At 41.1% G+C, this 20,179-nt stretch overlaps 1 protein-coding gene across 9 annotated transcripts in view; it reads left to right on the forward strand.

Annotated features, from left to right (window-relative positions):
- Positions 1-20,179, forward strand: part of NFASC (neurofascin) — a 202,246-nt gene that overhangs the window by 129,651 nt on the left and 52,416 nt on the right. For 5 of the 9 annotated variants that reach the window (XM_074222467.1, XM_074222462.1, XM_074222468.1 and 2 more), the window contains 9 exons: positions 4,103-4,214; positions 5,443-5,627; positions 6,812-6,943; positions 12,002-12,145; positions 13,161-13,272; positions 13,681-13,847; positions 15,375-15,522; positions 17,705-17,829; positions 18,693-18,737. In XM_074222467.1, the coding sequence (XP_074078568.1) occupies positions 4,103-4,214; positions 5,443-5,627; positions 6,812-6,943; positions 12,002-12,145; positions 13,161-13,272; positions 13,681-13,847; positions 15,375-15,522; positions 17,705-17,829; positions 18,693-18,737 (1,170 nt within the window). The remainder of the gene's footprint in view (positions 1-4,102; positions 4,215-5,442; positions 5,628-6,811; positions 6,944-12,001; positions 12,146-13,160; positions 13,273-13,680; positions 13,848-15,374; positions 15,523-17,704; positions 17,830-18,692; positions 18,738-20,179) is intronic. The other 4 variants (XM_074222463.1, XM_074222469.1, XM_074222466.1 and 1 more) reach the window with 1 other exon arrangement.

Consider the following 20,179-nt stretch of genomic DNA (forward strand, 5'->3'; position numbering starts at 1 on the left):
CTGGGAAGAACTGGCTACAAATTAGCTACTAACTGTGTGACCATAGGCAAATCATCTAACCTCTCTGAGCCTCAGTCTGTCCTCTAAATTATGCAGACAATATCTGTGAGATCTATAGTTTGGGGTTATTGTGAAGTTCCAATTAGATAAAATGCTTTGAAAATGTTAAAGTATTATATAAATGTTAGTTATTATTATTATTATCATTATTATTATTATTATTATTATTATCATCATCATTATTATTATTCCAAATTTCCTTTGGTGACACAGTTCAATTTATTCAATTATTGGTGACTAGCTATGAAATGTGGGCAGCTCTGGGGCCCGCTTCTTAAGGAGAAGGTAGAGATCTTGAAGAGCTGGAGAAAGGAAACAGATATGTAAGAGATGTGAGGGTTAAACATGTGGAGGTCAGAAAGATTAGGACAACTAAAATAGGAAAAAAAAACAGGGGTAATCTTCCCGTTGTTGTGCAAAGAATCCTGCTGTATCCTTTCCACTCCTACTAAGGACCAGATAAGATGTTGTAGATTTAAGTCAAAGGAGGGATTTAAGTTGGACATGAAAAAGAACTTCCTTACAGTGAAGGAATTGATCATTGAAGGGAGCAGAGGCAAAAAGGTAGTTGTAGCCTCCTCTCCTGTAGGGGACTTAAAAGTTTGTTTGGAAAGGCCAAATAATTGAAATAGCACCTGAAGGTTCTTTCTTGCCCTTTGACTTGAATATTGTTTTAAGCTTAAAAGCTACAGTGATGACTTGAATTCAATATTCTTGCTGGTTGTTTTCTATCTTCAGATTCCTTGAGCTCTTTCCTTTTGGTAACCAAATGCATTACCTGATATATTTTCTATGATAAAGGTGAGGGGGGGGGGGTTCAAGTCCTTTAGCAATTTGGGTCATCCCTCTACAGCAGAAGAAGTATTCCTTATTACTTAATTGCTTATCAAGGGATGACAACTAAGAAAGTATAGAAAAGGCATACCCTGATGACCAGATCCCTTGGTAGAGCCTGATGGTCACTCACCTAATACATGTAGTGGATGTACCTATGTTGGATCATCTCTCTCTAGTCACAGATTGTGCTGTAGCTCAGAAACAGGATCCCCTGAAGTGGTGAGTTAGGTACTATTGAATGAATGAATGAATGAATGAATGAAGTATTTATTAACTATATATGTATAATGACCCCTACAAAGTTTCTTGGTTACAGCCTCCTACCTGGAGAGAATTTCTAATCTGGTCTTTGAGAATCTTTTCAACGTCCTACAATCTTCTCATCTGAGAACTCACAGATGCTGAAGCTGTGAAATTCCACTCCCAGGTAGAGCAGAGTCCACTATCCTGTGTGCACTCTTCTGACTTGAGCATCTACCTCTGAGGTCTCTCCACCATTCATCTCACCATCCTTTCCACAGGATACTGTTCCTGAAAGCAGCGCTGAATTCTTTGAGACATTTGACAGCTAAATAGGAGTACTACAAAAAGTCACTTCATTGAATTCAGAGTGATAGTAATAATATATAAGCTGCTTCTGAAACTAGATGAATGGTAAATCATATTCTCCAAAGGAATGACTATCTCCCCTCACACTCCCTCCTCCTCCTCTTACTTCTAATTAACGCTCTCCTCTCTCACTTCTACCCCCTTTCAAAACCATTAGTAAAAGTACAGAGTGATTTTGGTCCCAGAAATTCCACTCTCCACACCTTTTATTTTACACCACGATGATGAATGGGCTAAGGATTCGGTGGCAGCATGCAGGAGTGACAGCTTCCATTAGATGATAGCATCCCCTAATTCCAAAGAAACAGATGCCAAAAATCAAAGGCAACATGTAGTAAACAAGTAACAATGTAATGGATCAACCCATTGTAGAGGTCCTGCTGTGTGTGTGTGTGTGTGTGTGTGTGTGTGTGTGTGTGTGTGTGTGTGTGTGTGTGTGTGAGAGAGAGAGAGAGAGAGAGAGAGAGAGAGAGAGAGAGAGATCCTTAGAGAGTATTTTGTGGGGCAGAGGGTTGCAGGGTGGAGGGAACTATTAGTGAGAACAATCCTTCCTATATGAATTGTCCATTAGGTAACTTTAAGAAGCATTTCTGTATTTCCTCTTACCCATCAAAATCAACATCATTATTATCATCACCTACCTGTCCTACAGAAGATTCAGAATTTCACTATCCCACCAAGTATATGATATATCCCCTCCCAAACAAATGTGCCTCAGTTTTTCCTCAGCTCATCCCTGGTTTCGGGGTTATCCATCTAATGGCCACAATTACCCACAGCCAAAGGAGGAACATGCTTCCTGTAGAGAACACAAATCTCTTCTTTACCTACAACGTTATTTCTTTGTGGTCTAATTTGATCTCTTTCAAATCTTCTGTGAAGGATTCCTAGTCACCTCAAACTGTGAGGTGCTGTGGGAACATGGAAGAAGATGATCCCTGTTCTCTAGCAGCTGATATAAACTCAAATAATTCTCTTCTTTTGTCCTTCTCTTGACAAAGGGAAAAACAAAGCAAGCACCTTGGAATACTTTCCCCATGGTGGGTTTATTCCCCACCCCATCCTTATTATGAAGGGTTACATTTCTTATACCAAGACAGTTCACCTGCCCATGATCCTTTCCATCAGACTAGGGTTGGGAGGAGCCTCTTTGACTGCGAGGCCCCTCTGGTTCTGGAAAGGGAAAGCCCCAGATAACAAATTACCTCAGTCACTTTTCTGATTGGGAAATGCCAATTACCCAGATGCAGAGGGTCCCTGCAGACCACCCTGCCCCCTCTCCATGACAGAATTGATTAAATCCTTCTCGATGAACAACTTTGTTCTTTACCTCACACATCTCTGAGGGACTCAAAGCCGCTGGCAGCTCAGGATGGGGCCCATTAAGCTGTATCTCCTACCAAGAAGATAATTCTGTCCATTGCCCCCTCCCTTATGCAGTAACTCCAAGCTAGCCTTCCTTGAGTGGTCTGAGATCAGTGTTTCCCCACTTTTTGTCTTCTAATTTAAGGCTCCTTTTTGGAGGGTGTCTTCATCCCATCATTCCCATTTCTTTTACTAAACTTTCTCATCATAGTCCTTTGCAAAAAAGCTATGATAAGAAAGGCCCAGCCCTAGTGGAGCCGGGTCTATTATCCTGTGTGCTTTCTTCTGACTTGAGCATCCATCCACCTCTGAGGTCCCTCCACCATTTATTTCACCATCTTTTCCACAGGATACTGAATTCTTTGAGACATTTGACCCTTAAATGACTACAAAAAGTCACTTCATTAAATTCAGAGTGATAGTAATCCATAAATTAAATCCATAAACTAGATGAATGGTAAAATGATATTCTCCAAAGGAATGACTATCTCCCCTCACACTCCCTCCTCCTCCTCTTACTTCTAATTAACACTCTCCTCTCTCACTTCTACCCCTTTTCAAAGCCATTAGTAAAAGTACAGAAGGGTTTTGGTCTCAGAGCGGATGCTATGCCTGCCATTCCTGTTTATTAATTCTCCATGTCAACACTAAACCATTAATAACTCTCTCCTGGTATCTCTGATTGTGTGTCTGTGTCCTTGAAGTTCTAACCTTGCCCTATGTCTCCAGGGTTCCAAAGATATGTTATGTGTGTATCCTATGTATAACCTGTGTCCTAGTCTTTCTTTTATCATTTCCTTTCTCTGGGAGAGAAGGGTGAGTTTCAGGGATGTGGATATGCCATCAATTCCTAGACTGGCAGAGCAAGGTTAGGTTTATTGGTGGCATGATCTTATCATAACATTCCTTCATCCTCTCTCTTCTGTACATTGGAAGAGGAAACAGGCATTTTGGACAATGAAAGAATGATTCTTTATGACATATCTCATCAGAAAATGGAGCCATATATGTATAAGGGAAGAGCAGATGAAACCAAGCTGGCTAGTGAGGCTAGTGGGTTTCTCTATCTCCCTTTGGTAACTCAACACCTAGAAAAAAGGTTAATTGGGACAAGATCCAGAACCAGATTTCTTAGGATGGGGGAAGACATGGGCATGATGATGGCTTCTCTCCAGCCAAACTTGATTTTCCACGGAGGTGGTTCATAGGAGCATACTTTTTCCCATTTCAGCCCGAGGAGTCTCAGAAAGGACACCCAGCTTCATGTATCCTCTGGGTACATCAAGCAGCCAGATGGTGCTAAGGGGCATGGACTTGCTACTGGAGTGCATCGCTTCAGGGGTGTATGTATCATTTGTGTCTGTACTTGGAAAGGGGCTTTATCCAGGTTTCATTCTCTAGATGGTATTGAAGGTGAGATGATGATACAGCTAAATCCCATGCTGGAGTTTGCCAAGTCTCTATCTCATCCCAATGACCCTTATTTAGGTAAAGAGGAGTCAGAAAATCTGCCTTGATTTGGTGCCAGCTCGCTGTGTCACTCTGGATATGTAACTCAATCTCTCTGTGTCCTGATGTTCCCTTATAAATGAAGACCTAATTCTTGGATATGGAATTAGAAATACAAGTGCACCTGCTCCCCATCCAAGGAAAGCAAAAAAGTAAAAACCCAGTTGCACAGGAAGTGATTTACTAGCACTATTTAAATCCAGTCCTACCCAGAGTTTTCTTTTTTTAACTCAATACCAGTCCAATAGCCCTTCCATGTTGGGGATTGGGACCTCTTATGTTTTTACTGCTTCCAGCAGTCTTTATTTACTCTCTGAGGATTCCAAGTTTCCTCCCATTCTATATTCTCCTTGCCTTCACACAAATACTCCCTTTCTTTCCTGGTTCATCTAAGAAAGAGGTTGGGTTTTTCTTTCTGAAAATGTTTTAAATTACTAAGGGAAAGACATTAAAATAACATGGACTCTTGGAGACCAAAATTGCCAAGTTACAAAGCCCAAGAATCTTATGCTAAGGCACTCCTCATCTATAACATAGCTTTGGGCTAATAAAATCTGTGGACAGCTTATATCAATCCGCCCATGAGCACAGGATGCTGAACTGCCATATGTGAGTCCTAAACCAAGACAAGTCCAAATCTTTACTTCAAAGTTCTCACACTTGTTGACTCACTACCAACTCATGGGGTCAGGGCTGCTCACTCTCATGAGTCCTGTACTTTGGCAAGTCTGGGACTATTTAAATATTTTACACCTGCTAGTCCAAGCCCTGTGGTCTGCCTTATCTGCTTCCTCCCGGGTTAGGTGGATGACACCTAATGTCACCTAATACCTTTCCACCTTGAGGTTTGAAATACCCCACCTATAGTAATAAATATTCATTTCCTGCCAAACAGGAAGAAGAAAGGGTCGTTTCATTAAAGTAGCTATTTAGGGACCCCGATATAGACTCCTAGCATGGAAGAATCTTGGAAGAAACTTTAGAAATAGTGTAGTTAAACTTTCTACAAGCAAGAGCTTAATACATCCACCTTTTATCTCCTGATGGGTTTGACTCTCCTAGACCAGCACCAGACATTGCATGGTACAAGAAAGGCGGAGACCTCCCAGCTGGCAAGGTCAAATTTGAAAACTTTAATAAGGCCCTACGTATCACCAATGTCTCAGAGGAGGACTCTGGGGAATATTTCTGTCTGGCCTCCAACAAGATGGGAAGCATCCGGCACACGATCTCGGTGAGAGTAAAGGGTACGTTGTGTGTATTTCTCATTATGATTATTTTGCCTGTCCAACGACTCTTTCCCCCAACCTTGCCACTACTACTACCACCACCACCCTACCACAGCTCCTCTTCCTGAGAGGGGAAGGGAGGAAGTCACCCAAAATACCATGAACTGTTCAGCATCCATCCACTAGTTGTTGTCACTCTGCTCACCACTGTGAGTATATAGGGGTGTGTGTGTGTGTGTGTGTGTGTGTGAGAGAGAGAGAGAGAGAGAGAGAGAGAGAGAGAGAGAGAGAGATCTGTGCCCACTTCTCCATAATGACTGTGACTCCTCCTTCACCAGGCAGATTTCCCTCTACCATCCCCCTACCCCGTTGCCATTTGGATCACAACCACAGAGCCTGTTGGCATGTTGTGTTGATATTTTTTTTCATTTTGCATTCCTGTTCCTTGGTGTGTTGTCTCTGCCTTGCAATCTTTTCTGAATGTATGAGTTAGTCCTTCTTTAGAAAAGAGGTAAAGGTAATGTCATTGATAACCCAGCTAATAAAAGAAAGGGGCAAGGTTTCATTTCACATACAAATATGGTAAATTTACTGCTATCAGAAAGATATGTGCTTAGAATATTTTTTATAGCAGTAGGATTAAGTTGTACTGAGTCGCCCACACTCTTATCCAGTATCCCCCTTGGGGTCATTTCTGCCAAGTTCCTGGTCAGTGTCAGGAAGGCAATCTATTAATCATGGTATAGTGTTTCCTGTTTGAAGATAATTGGCTCATGGTCTTTCTCTCATTAGTGCCACAAGCACCACAAACAAAATCCAAAGGTGAAAGGACTTAGCAAAAAGGAAACCAGATGAGGATCTATTCAGGGGCAGCTGAGACCCTACTCCAAGGGAAGAGTCAAGGTGGCCTTGCAAATAAAGATGCAGATTGACTAATGTAATGCATGTTCACCCATCTTATATCCTCTAGACATGCCAAATCACTATTCTGTGCCATCTGGAACCATGACCAAAGGTCTGTTTGAAGCCTGACTATTATCGATAAAATTGGGACCAGGTCAGCATTGGGAAAGCCAGGCTGCAATTTAAATCGCAATGCTCACAGGTTTCAGCCTCCTCTCTGGAGGAGCCATTGTCTTGGTTTTCGTATTCCTTCCCCATCCCATCTGACTGTCTGGCCTGTGGCTGTCCTTGTCTTCCAGCTGCTCCTTATTGGCTTGATGAGCCCAAGAATCTCATCCTGGCCCCAGGTGAAGATGGGAGGTTGGTGTGTCGGGCCAATGGGAACCCCAAGCCCACTGTTCAATGGCTGGTGAATGGAGATCCTTTGGAAGGTAAGGTGATATGATGTCTCCCCCAGTCTAGAAATGTTCAGATATTTTGTCCTCATCGGTACACATCCATAATATTGTGCTCTGTTCTAGTCACTACATTATTTAATGAGGACTGTGACAAAAGTCTCCAGAGAGAAGAATCACCAGGAGCTAGCAAAGAGTAGACTTCAGAAGAACATGATCTTAGTCTACACTTTTTTAGATTTGTCATATAGAAGAAGGCTTAGAGATGTAATATTTGTCCCAAGTCCAGAGCTAGGAATGGTGGGTAGAGGTTACAGAGGCAGATTTGAGTTTGATTTAAAGAAAAGCTTCCTAACAAATATAGCTGTCCCATTCTCCACTACTGTCCCCAACCCACTGAATTTGAACCAAAATTATTGTGCCCTCTCTTTGGAGATAGTATGTTCCTCCTCACCAGAGGTCTTCAAGTCAAAGTTGATTGATCAATGGTTGGGAATATACCTGCTACACAATCCTTCTTTTCATCTGCACTCTTTTTTGACCTCTGCTTCTTAGAATCCCTAACTTCCCTCAAGACTCCAGCATTATCTTCTATATAAAATCTTTATCTCACCACTTACTAGGGTCCTCCCCTGCCCCATATCCCCTTGTATCATTTGTATATATTAATATTTGCACATATTGCTCCCCCCCATGTCGGTTCCTTAAGGTCAGCCCTTGTTTCTCTTTTATCTTTGCATTGCCTAACACATAGTGGACAATCAATGACTGCTGATTGACAGATTGAATTTCAGCTGCATTTACTGGTACTGGTAGGCTCTGCCTCTACCTCTTGGCACATAGCATCTAAAATAATTTAATCATAAACTTATACATTGCCAAACAAACTCTTCTGTGCCCCAGCCAGAGTGACCTCAGATACCCCATTCACTTTCTGATTACCTGTATTTAATCAATGAGACATAGCTAGACAGACTCTTCCAGTCTTTGTTTCTTTGTTATTTCCTACACATAAACACACACACACACACACACAAACACACACACACACATACACAAAATGATGTGACTAAACCTAACAAAGACTGTTAAAAAACATACCATTATCAGTTTTCCCACAAGTTCACCAAGAAATTCCATTTCTTCACATAGATATTGGGGAGACTAAGTACTATTCTTCATTTCTCCTGAGAGCAAAATAAGAGAAAAATATTATCTTTTACCACAAAGGATTAGGCAGGAGTTCTTGACTTTTTGTGTGTTGAACCCTTTTGGTGGTCTAGTGAAACCTATAGACTTCTTTTTGACTGAATAAATAAAATAAATAGGATTACAGAGGAAAACAATTATATGAAATTAGTTATTACATTGTTTTAAAAAGTTCATAGACTCCAGATCATGAACCTCAGGTTTAGGGTTGAATTTTTGGAAGAACTTCCCAGGAAGAGTTGATAGACCATTATTGAAGTCATCCTGGGAAGGAAACTGAGGCAAAACTAATGTTATAAATGACATAAGTGAAGTATAGAAGGGATTAAATGATTTGCCCAAGGTAACACAGTATCTGAGGCATAATGTAAATGAATTCTGATCTTTCTAGCTCTAGTGTACTTCAGGGTCCCTCACAGCATGATGCTATAATACTACAGCATTTCCTGACAAAGGTCCTTGTCCATTTTCTCTGAACAAGGAGGATATAAAAACAGACCTGGCAGATGAACAAGCTATTTTTGTTACAGTTGCCAAATTCGGACTTCAGAGAATCATGCCAGACTCTAGATCAAAAAAAAAAATAGGTGCTTCCATCAGTAAAATGGAAGATGAGCCCCTCTCCCCAATTTCCAGGATCTTCTTGGTACTTTGCTGTTGAAGACAGCAAATATCTCTGACCCTCTGCTTTGCTGATAAATTAATCTAACACCCAGTACCTGTGATGTAGGCTCAGCCTCAGAAATGTCACCCACTACTCTCACTGCGGAAGCAGATGGCTTTGAGCACTTAGGGGAGATTGATGAGAGGGGCAATCAACTCTATGAACCTTCTAGAGCTGGCAGGCAAGGAATTGATGGCATTGTAGCCTGATGGGAAGAAGGGGGAAGGGGGGAATGCTGACCTGGTCTGAATTCAGCTTTTGCTGATTCTCTAGTCTCTGAGCTCAGAATAGCTGTCTGGAGATTGGCGCCTGGAAGGCCAGACTCCTGGGTCCCTGTATACAGCTTTGCTTCCATCCTCAGGTCTTTATCAAATACTAGGCAAGTTATATGATCCCAAGTACCAAGTCAGTCATCCAGTAACTGAATTTTTCTGTTTAAAAGTCTTATGAGTGGCTGGAAGGATGGTCACTGTGGGTGACAGCCACCTCATACATGCTGTGTGTGTGTGTGTGTGTGTTTGTGTAATTGCTGCTTTTCTATAGAACAAGGTAGGATAAATATAATAATAATAATAATAATGATGATAACTAGTCACAAAAAAACTTATTCTTTTTTCTTGAAAATAGTCATTTACTTAATAGCATGGCAAAAGAAATATCATCAAAAGTATTCCTATATTAAAGCCAATATATAAATACAGCACAACCAACAGGTAAGCACATGTCACATAAGCATCAGTGTCTATTGAAGAGAGTGGGTTCATATTTACAAAAACCTGCCAATGTGACACACCTGTGATGACACCCATGTGATCAGGGTCACTCATAAGAAACCTGGGTTTAATTATTGTTATTATCATCATAAGAGTACTAATATTATTTATATAAAATTTTGGGGTAGCTAAGATGGTGTAGTGGATAGAGTGCTGGGCCTGGAGTCCGGAAGACTCATCTTCTTGAGTTCAAATCTGGCCTCAGACACTTTCTAACTGTGTGACCCTGGGCAAATCTCTTAACCCTGTTGGCCTCAGTTTCCTCAACTGTAAAATGAGTTGGAGAAGAAAATGGCACCCTATTCCAATTTCTTTACCAAGAAAACCCAAACGGGGTCACAAAGAGTTGGACACAACTGAAAGTGACTAAACATAAAACTTTAAGGTTTCCATAGCATTTTATAGATATTATCTCAGTTGATTATCACAATAATCCAGGGAGATGAATGCTATTATGATCCTCATTTTACAGATGAGGAAACTCCAGTGCTCTCTCTAATAGCTGCTATTCATGATCAATGCAGCTAATAAAAGAAACTATGGGACACAAAGCAAGTAGCGCAAATTTAGCATCAAATACCTACCAAGACATGACCTGCTAACTAGAATTATGCATCAGAAGCCCACTCTCTTTTATGAATCGATAGGACAAGCCCCCATACTACAAATGCAGACCTCAAAATACTCTTGTGGGCTTAATCAGTAAACTATACTGAAACTGGAGAAATTTCACAGACCCAACTGTTGTCCACAATCTCCTGTATATATCATTGATCCATGAAAACTTAAGGACAACCTGTTTAATAGATATTTCCTCCATTTCCTCAAGAATCAATTAAGAATAATAATAGCACTTACTTTCTTGGGTTTTGTCAGAATCCCCTGAGATAGCACATATAAAGTGATTCTTAAGCCCAAGTACTATCTATATGAATACTAACTACTGTTATCATTCAATGTCACTACCAATGTCAGTACCAAATCCTCAGTCTCCAAGCTATGTGAACAAAAGGTTTTTTCAAATATAAAAGGGTGTTAGACTTTGAAATAGAGTCAAGGGCTTTATATTAAAATAAAAAGGGGGTGAAATTAAAATCATAAGGGACTTAGATGGAGGTACATCCTGTCTGTTACTGCAATTGTTCCCACGATACTTTCCAGGAGCCTACAGAAGAGAAGCTGACATCCTAAAACTTTTATTCAACTACAAAAGGCAGTTATTTTCTCCACCTGTGCACTGGTTCATAGAACACTGAATATGAAAGAAAATCAGCATGAAGACAACCTGTCCCAGGACTCCTTCTGTTTAAGCTCCATCAAACAAGATGAGAATAATGAAATAATAATAGATCAACAGAGCAACTTTGCCCTGGACAATTTCTATGTGGGCTTCAACCAAAATGATGAGAAGAATGAGGTCAAGAACAATCATAATGATAAAGGCCCACACTTGTATAATGCCTTAAGGTCAGCAGAATGCTTTTCTCACTGTCCCATGAGATAGATGGGCAGCAATGGATAGGGTGCTGGACCTGGTGTCAAAAAGATTCTTCTTATTGAGTTCAAATCTGACCTCAGACACTTGCTACCTATAAGCCTGCCTTATTTTTCCTTATCTGTAAAATGAGCTGGAGAAGGAAATAGAAAACCCCTCTAGTATCTTTGCCAAGAAAACCCCAGATGGAATCATGAAGAGTCAGACATAACTAAAAACATCTGAACAATATAAGATAGGTAGTGTAAATATTATTATCCCCACTGTGTAGATAAGAAATTAAACAGGAGATATTTTAAGTAACCATCCAAGATCACATCACTAGGTGCGTCTGAGATAAAACTTGGAGTTTACTCCTAATTCAAAGTCTAACATTCTAACTCCTGCATCACGCTTCTTTCATTATAAAAAGACTAAATGCTCTGAAAACATCCCAAGTAATTTGGGGTTCTTGGCTCTTCACCAGTACAGTAGAATCAGAGAGTTAGCAGGATTCTCAAAGATCATCTGACTTGACTTCTGCATTTGCAGATGAGGAAACCAAAGTCATAATGTAACCTGCCAACAGTTATGCAACTAACTAGTATCAGAACAAGAATTTGAACCTGGTTCTTTTGCTTCCAGATGCATCCTGGTACTACCCCATGCTGCCTCCATTTTGGTTACTTTTCATAAAGTAACTTTTAAAATTACATTATCTTGTCAGTTTCTTACAATCATCTTCTAAGAAAGGTTGGATGGGATCTTTATTCTCTCTTGACAAATTAAAGAACTAAAGCTTGGACTGGAGTAGTGATCACAGAGGGTTAGCAGAACCAAGGTGCCCTGATTCCCAACCTAGTGCTCTTTCCACTATACCACTCACTCCATGTCATGGAGTTCTGACAGGTAAAAGTGTGACTCCCAATATTATTAGTTATTCTTTAATAGGAATGTCTCTTCTTCACCCCTAGTGGCACCTCCCAACCCAAGCCGTGAGGTAGCTGGAGATACCATCATATTCCGAGACACTCAGATTGGCAGCAGTGCAGTGTACCAATGCAATGCATCCAACGATCATGGTTACCTTTTAGCCAATGCCTTTGTCAGTGTTCTGGGTAAGTATACAGCAGGTGTCTTAGTGTCTGGGAGCATGTATGGGAAGTGGAGAAAGAAGGTGGTAGTGAACTTTGAGTGAGCCAACCTCTGTTCCCTTTTCTTTTTGTCCTCAGTTACAGCAACATCATCCTTGTTCCTAGTTATTTCATAGAAGAGGAAAAGATAGTCCCTTATCTTCTAAGTGGAGGGAATCAGACCAGCATAGATCCAGGCTATTTGGTGATTGGGTTGAGCAGAAATTAGTGTGAGATTGGTCTTGAGACTTTCCTAAAATAGGAAGAGAATTCTGCATTCCTGCTAAACAGAAATTTGAGTAGATAGATGAATATGAAGCTACTTTCGCCTTGAAAATAATCATTGGTCTATTTTGCCATTTTAAGTTTTTATGTGTGTATCTCTTGATCTGGGTATTGGCATTAGAGCCCAGGCTCAGGGAATGACTCTGAATTATATTGTCCATTCTCATTGTAGAAAGTGAAAAGGGTGAGAGGAGGAAAGGGAGAATAGCTGGAGTTCATGGACTTCAAGGAAAAAAATATGCATGGGTATTTTATCCAGTATTTACTACTGAATAATTTTGGAAAATCAGACATCATGAATGGAGAGAAGACCTTGAAGCCAGGAAGAGCTGGCTTCTAGTCTTACCTTTGACATATACTAGCTTTGTGATCCTGGGCAAGTCACTTCACCTCTATCATGACTTGTAAAGAAATGCTCGCCTGCTTAAAGGAAATTTCTTCACCTAGTAGTTCTTTATATCAATAAAATCATAGGTCTAATCCCTATTACTAATTTTGGAAAATATCAAATACTATGATAACACTCTATCCCATTCTCATCAATCCTGAAAGATTCCTTAGAGTTGGTGAAATAGATAGAGGAAGATACACGGGTACATTGGAAATGGGAGACTGATCCAAGATGGATTGTTTCCTCTATATCCCCCAAAAAGTGTCCAAGAAGGAAAGAACCAGTTGCTCCAAAAGTCTTTAACAGATATGCTATGGGTTTCAGATGTTCCCCCTCGGATGTTGTCCCCTCGAAATCAGCTCATCAAGGTGATTCATTACAACCGGACTCGGCTGGACTGTCCATTTTTTGGGTCCCCAATCCCTACCCTCCGATGGTAAGCTCTGGTCATGCCTGACCCCACTTTCTCTGGGCAGTGACTCCTTTGTAACCCACAATGCCTTGCATGGGACTGGAGTATACCCTCAGCAAATGCTGAAAACTTTTTTTAAAAATGAATTTTAGAACTGGAAACATCTTAGTGATCATCTAATTTTGTGGTGTAATGGAGAAAACTGAAATCCAGAGAAGGGAGATTAATTTGCTCAAAATCACACAATGAGTTAGTGACAAAAGTAGGACTAGGATCAGTTTGCTTGATTCCCAGGTGCTGTCTCTCCGTTCTTTCTGTTGTACCATAGTGCTTCCCCTGTGGGCTGGTTACTTGGTTCTCCCTTCCCTATCCCTAGCTACCCTTTCTACCTCCTGCCTCATTATGCTGTGGTCTCTTTTGCTGTGTTGCGAGGTTTAAGAATGGGCAGGGGAGCAACCTGGATGGTGGCAACTACCAAGTCCATGAGAATGGCAGCTTGGAAATGACCATGGCCCGAAAAGAAGACCAGGGCATCTATACTTGTGTGGCCACCAACATCCTGGGCAAAGCAGAGAACCAAGTTCGCCTGGAGGTCAAAGGTAGAGTCCAATGGGAAGACTATCTATATTAAGTGTTTCTGGGGAACATCAATCTTGCCTGCCCTCTGTTGATGAGTGCTGAGCCCTCTCTCTACACTCCCTGCATTAGCAAACTCATAAATCCCATGGATTCCACTGCCACCTCCATGCAAATGACTCTTAGGTCTTTATAACCAGTCCAGTCCCTCTCCTGAACTCCCGTTTTTTAGCGTCTTTAACTGGATGTTTCATAGACATTTCAAGCTTGATATTTACAAAAAAAAGAACTCATTTTTCCCCAAAACTATCTTTTCTTCAAGGTTTCCCCATTTCTGTTTGGGTACACCACTATCCCTCAAGTCTCCTGAATTTGCAAGCTCATAGTCATACTCAAGTCTTCCCTCTCTCTCCCTTACCTCTCACATTTAATTAATTGTCTTGACTATTTTATCTCCCCAATATAACTAACCTACATCTGTTCCCTTCTCTCCATTCATCCAGTCATTCAGCCTAATTCAGGTCTTTATTATCTCTCGCCTGGACCATTAAACTAATATCCTAATAGTATTTCCTGCCTTTAGTCTTTCCCTTCTCCAAGCAATCTTCTACATGGCCAGCAAAATGATAGTCCCAAAATAGAGGCCTTCCCCCAAACTCAAGAATCTCTATGGTTCTTTCTTACCTCTAGGATAACATGCAAATGCCTATTTGCCTTTTAAAGCCTTTAACTACCTTTTCCAGCCTACTTTTTCAAGCTTATTACAGTTTCTGCTCCATGAACATGATGTCCCATCTTCTGGATCATTCCTTTATCTGTCTTCCATGCCTAGGATGCCTTCCTTCCTCACCTCTGCCTCATAGAATTCCCAACTTCCTTCAAAGTTCAGATCAAGTGCTACCTCCTACCCTGTAGAACCTTTTCCTCCCTAATATACCCCACCCAACCCCAAGGTTCTAGTGCTTTCCAGGGAAATTGCTTTGCATGTATTTTATATTTATATTGTTATCTCTCCCAATAAGATTAAGTTTCTTGAGGACAGGAACAGTTTTATTTTTTATTTATTTTGAATACCTAGAACAGAGCCTGGCAAATAGTAGATACTTAATAAATGCTTGTTGAATTGAATCAAGGCCAAATGGGAGATATATTTAGTGCCTCTCCAATGCCCATGTGTGGATGATGCTCTTGGGCATTTCTCATTGCAAAAATATAATCCCAGGCCACTTTCCCCCATTCTGAAACAAATCTGAACTCCCTCCCTCAGCTGATGGAGTGGATTACAGGAATGCAGACTCATAATGTTATTGTAGGCCAAATAGAATTAGGAATAAAAATCTGCTATTCCCAACTGCACCTCAAAAGAAAAGAGGAGAAAACCAAATTGAAATTATTTTTGAATTGTCCACTCATTTGGATTCCCCTTTATTAATACAGACAGGAGTTGGCTAAATTTGATTTCTTCCAACCTATGCGACAGGCCTGAGGCTTTAGGGTAGTTTGTGATCCTGAGGATGATGGGCCAATGGGCTTCTTGTACTTCCCCACAGACCCCACCCGGATAATTCGGGTGCCTGAGGACCAGGTGGTCAAGAGAGGTTCAAACGTCGTGTTGGAGTGTCGAGTGAAGCATGACCCCACCCTGAAGCTTACAGTCAACTGGCTGAAGGATGATGAGCCGCTCTACATTGGAAACAGGTCCCCCATTCCTCCCTCCTGCCTCTTGGGCCAGATTGGGTGGCCTTTTCCCCACCCAACCTTACACTCAGCTCCTACTCTAAGGCCTCTTTGTAGATTCTCCAAGCATATACTAGAAGAACACAAATTCAACCACATTGGAAAACCTTCAACTATAGGTCTAAGACAACCTCCAGTGTCTATTGCCTGAGGGGTAACCTAGATACTAGCAAAAGGTTGAGCTAGTTACTAAGGTACAGAATGATTGTTATCTACTGTGGGAGAGGAAATATTAACTCCTGCCTTCCCTGAATAAATCATGGGTCTTTGAAATGTTGAGATTATGTGTACATAACCCAGTGATAGACATCCAGTATCATGGGTTTCATTGAAGGGCTCATAGGATAAATATTGTTAGATTCTATAGAACCATTGTCTCTTCTCCCTCTTTCATTCTTTCTCCCTCTTCATTCTTTCTCTTTCTTTTGACCTCTCCCCCTTCCTTTCCTTTCTTCCACTATCCTTCACTCTTTGCATTCTCCTCTCTCTCTCTCTCTCTCTCTCTCTTTCTCTTCTCTGTCTCTCCCTCTATTTTCTCTTTTCTAGCTTCTTCTCTTCATTATTTCTTCTTTACCTCTTGCTTCTCCCTTCCCCCCCCCACATTCTCCTCTCCTACCCTTATCTTCTTTATTTCTGTTTCTTCTCCCTTTCCTCCTTCATCTCATGTCTGTGAATCAGTGATCTTCATCAGCATCACATAGCATCATTTGGTGGTTGAACAGGGCCCTTACTTCCAGTCTCTCTCAGATCCACAGCAGAATCCCGGTCCTCCAGTAGAGGGCAGGGTTGACCTGAGTCATCTCTCACAAAATCATCACAAGTCATCCTTGGGTTATTTGGTTTAATTAATAATTACTTATCCAGACCTCTTGATAGTGAGGAGTCTGGAGCTCAATCTCTCGTTACAGCTTTTGTCGTCTTAGTCATCTTGGGGCCAGAAATCTCAGTGACGACTGAGTCTTATGAGACCAGTCAGTCCATCCTGCAGGGTTTGTTGTTCTTGCTGGCTCCTCCTCAGGACCAGATTCCCTTGGAGTAAGTTTCTTTTTCCTGCTCAACTAACTATCCCTTTTTGTGCCAAGGCCTCTTATTACTGTATAATTCTCAGGCCCAGTGCAGGTACTTAATTAATTCCCTTAAAATGATCTCTTAAATTATTCCCTTAAAATATCTATAATATCCCTTTCCAAAAGACTTTAATGGCAATATTCTTAGGTCTAGAGGCCTGACTCTACTCCAGGGCTGAGAGGAGATGCAAGCCTGGGAAAAAAATCCTTAAAGTTTATCATGAGCTGGAGGTGTGGGAAGTGAGATCGCTGGATTAGAATTGGAAGGAACCTCAGAGATCATCAGATCCATGCCCCTCATTGTACATGAGGCCCCTCAAAAGTTAAATAACTTAAAGTCACACCCATAGTAAATAACAGAGTTGGGACTAGAACTCAGGGCCTCTGACTCCAAATTCAGCCTGTTCCTCTATACCCCATTGACTCTCAATGATAAATCAACAAGTATTTATTGCAGACCTACTGTATGCTTGGTGTAGAATAGGCTCCCTGCCTCCAAGAAGCCTTGTTGGGGAGGTTAGACTAACAGTAATAAAGCATAGCAGAGAACAATACTAGAGAAAATGAAGATGAGTGGGAGACAATTTAGGTGATAGGGATTCTGAGGAGAGCAGTTTCAGTCTACCTAATCAGGGAAGAATTTCATAGGGAGAAAAAATGATCCTTTCAGTGGGACCTCAACTGTTGGGTTGGGAGAAATGAAGTAGCAGGGAGATGATTTTTCTTTTGTAGGATATCATAACGGGCAAAGTAAAAATGAAGTTGGGATTTGGGGAATGGTGAACAAGGCCATGGTAGTTATGGCCACTCTTGCCCAAACCATCTTAGTTTTCTATTTTGATTCTGACTATAAGCAATCAAAATACTATTCACCACATTTCCCTTCCCTATTCTCCAAAAAAAAAGGTTCAGAGATTTGAACTCAGCACCTAGAAAAAAAATTGGCATTTGAGTTTAGTCTTTCTTTTTCTCTCTAGGAAAGAAGTTAAAAAATGGTTTTTCCCTAACATGAACCTCTCATTGCTTGGTTCCTTGCCTTCCTACCTAGTGAGTCTCCTATTCCTCCTCCTTTTCAGGATGAAAAAGGAAGAAGACACCCTCACTATCTTTGGTGTGACAGACCGGGACCAAGGAAGCTACACCTGCATGGCCAGCACTGAGCTTGACAGAGACATAGCCAAGGCCTATCTCACTGTACTAGGTAACTGCCCTTTCCCCCGCCCCATCATACACCCTTGCACATAGATCAGCATCAGAGGGCCATGCCCACATTCAGTAAGATTTAGTTAAATAGGAGAGCTGTTTAATCTAGCAACAAGGAAAACAGCACTTACAACCATCTAAGGGATACCTCAAAACCCAATATTGTTCCCTTTTACTAAATAATTAGCTTCCTCAGGAATTCAGCTAAATGATGCTTGACCTGGTATAGAGATAACGGGGAGGTTTTTCTAGCTTTGTTTTGTTTTGTTTCCCTTCTCTCACAGCTAATCTTATACAACTAAGCTGATTAACTTTTAAACTTTTAATTAAAGGAAAAATGAATTTGCTTTTGTCCATTTACTTTGCCCTCCCATTTCTACTCCATTCTCTATTGGAACTTCCTAAAGCCCCCATCATACTAATTTCTTCCCATCCTTCCCACATAAGTCCCTAAACCAACTATGATGATGGGGTGCATTTTCCTGGAAGGGAAATCCCTCTGGAAAGGAAGCCACTGATTGCATTGTCTTCCAAGTTTCCTTCAAAGATAACTACTTATGTTGGTTTTTCTGCCAGAGATGACTAAAAGTTCAATATTGAAAAGGCTCTTAGCCTCACTACCTTCATCTGTAAAATAGAGTTAATGGTCACCCCTGCCAAGTAACCATGGGTTTTTGTACATGATGAAGACTTTTAAAAATGTCTTTAGCCCTCCCTGCAGGGATGATGAGGGCCCTGAGGCCTTCAGCATGATGACAACTCTGTCCAATCTGGAAGAAACAAGACCTGCCTACCTATTAATCTCCCCCAGAACAATTTAAACATTTCCACTAACCTGGTTAACCTGTCTTACCTTTGCAGCTGCTCAGGTTGTTCCAACTAACCGTATGGCTCCCCTGCCCAAAGGTAACTGGTAGTAATTTCAGTAGACTTCTCACTGTAGCCTTCCCTAAGAGATGGGTGGGGAGAGGGGGGGGGGATTGGGGAATGGGCTTGGTGGGAGGAAGGAAAGTGGGGGGAATGGGATTTCCAGGTGGGGATTTGGTCTGTCCTGGTTTCAGTAGGGCAGCTTCTCATTCTTTCCTCTGCTTCCATCTTTCTATGCATATAACCACCTGTCTACTCCAGGTTTCCCTTGTCCCTAACCCTTAGCCTTAAGCCCTCCATAAGTTTGGATCACTTTTAGAAGCAATCCTTCATTTCATCTTCAAAGTCCCAAGCTCCAAAAGGCTTTCTCCACCTACTTAGGTGAACCCTATCTCTTCTCCTCCCTAAGTTTTCATTCAGAGTCATTTTACTCTAGAAGCATTACTGAAAGGTCATGTGCAGATTATTGTGCTAAACAGCTAAATAGTGAAGGAGATACAAAGACATAATCCTTTCCTTCTTAGACCTTACAGTCTGATGAGGGAAATTCACACATCATACACACACACATATATGTGTGTGTGTGTGTGTGTGTATATTTATATATAATATATATTTTTATATGTATGATATGATATATTATTTATACAAAAGTATTAAATCATATATTATATGTCCTGTATTACATATACACGTGCACACATTCTATGTACATTGGTATGTATGTCTATGTATTTACACACACATACACACACATATATGTATACCTAACTGAAATAGGCATCGGAGACAAGGCAGAGAGCTGGATAAGACCCAGTGAATTTTTTCTTAATTTTAGCTTCCCTACTCCTTGCAGCACACTGATACCCAACCCCACAACCTCAAATCACACACTCTATTGTGTGGGGGAAAAGGGGGAACTTAGAGACAAGAAAACAGATTCAAAACTTGACTCTAGCACTTACTAGTGATATGTTCAGCAAGTCCATTAACTTCTCTAAGACTTAGTTTCCCCATATATAAAATGGAGGAGGGAGACAAGGGAGGGGAGGTAGGGGCAGGTAGTAATACCAATCAAATGAAGTAACACTCTCTCCCAACCTCGTAAAGTGCTAGGAAAAGCTTAAAACTATATAAACATTAGCCAATATTATTAACCACTGATAGAAAGGAAGCATCCAGAGAGACCTAGATCATTTTAACCAGAGGCTTCTATTAACACCTGCTGCTGCTGCTGCTTCTGCTGAAGCAAAGACAACGAAGGTCTGATTCCTTTTAGAATATAAAGAGCAGAGAACAAACAAGAGCCTCAGGAGGCATACCACATTCTTGCATCCCCCAGAATGAATGTGTCCCCAGCGTAAGCTTCGACTGATGGGTTTAACTAATATTGTCCTCTGCTGAGCAGCCTCAGAACTCCCTTGAGTGACTTTCTGTCTCCTTCCTCCCTCTCTGAGCCCATTCTCCAAGTAGCTTACCAA

Source organism: Macrotis lagotis, chromosome 2 (assembly GCF_037893015.1).
Source record: "Macrotis lagotis isolate mMagLag1 chromosome 2, bilby.v1.9.chrom.fasta, whole genome shotgun sequence".
Lineage (NCBI taxonomy): Eukaryota > Metazoa > Chordata > Mammalia > Peramelemorphia > Peramelidae > Macrotis > Macrotis lagotis.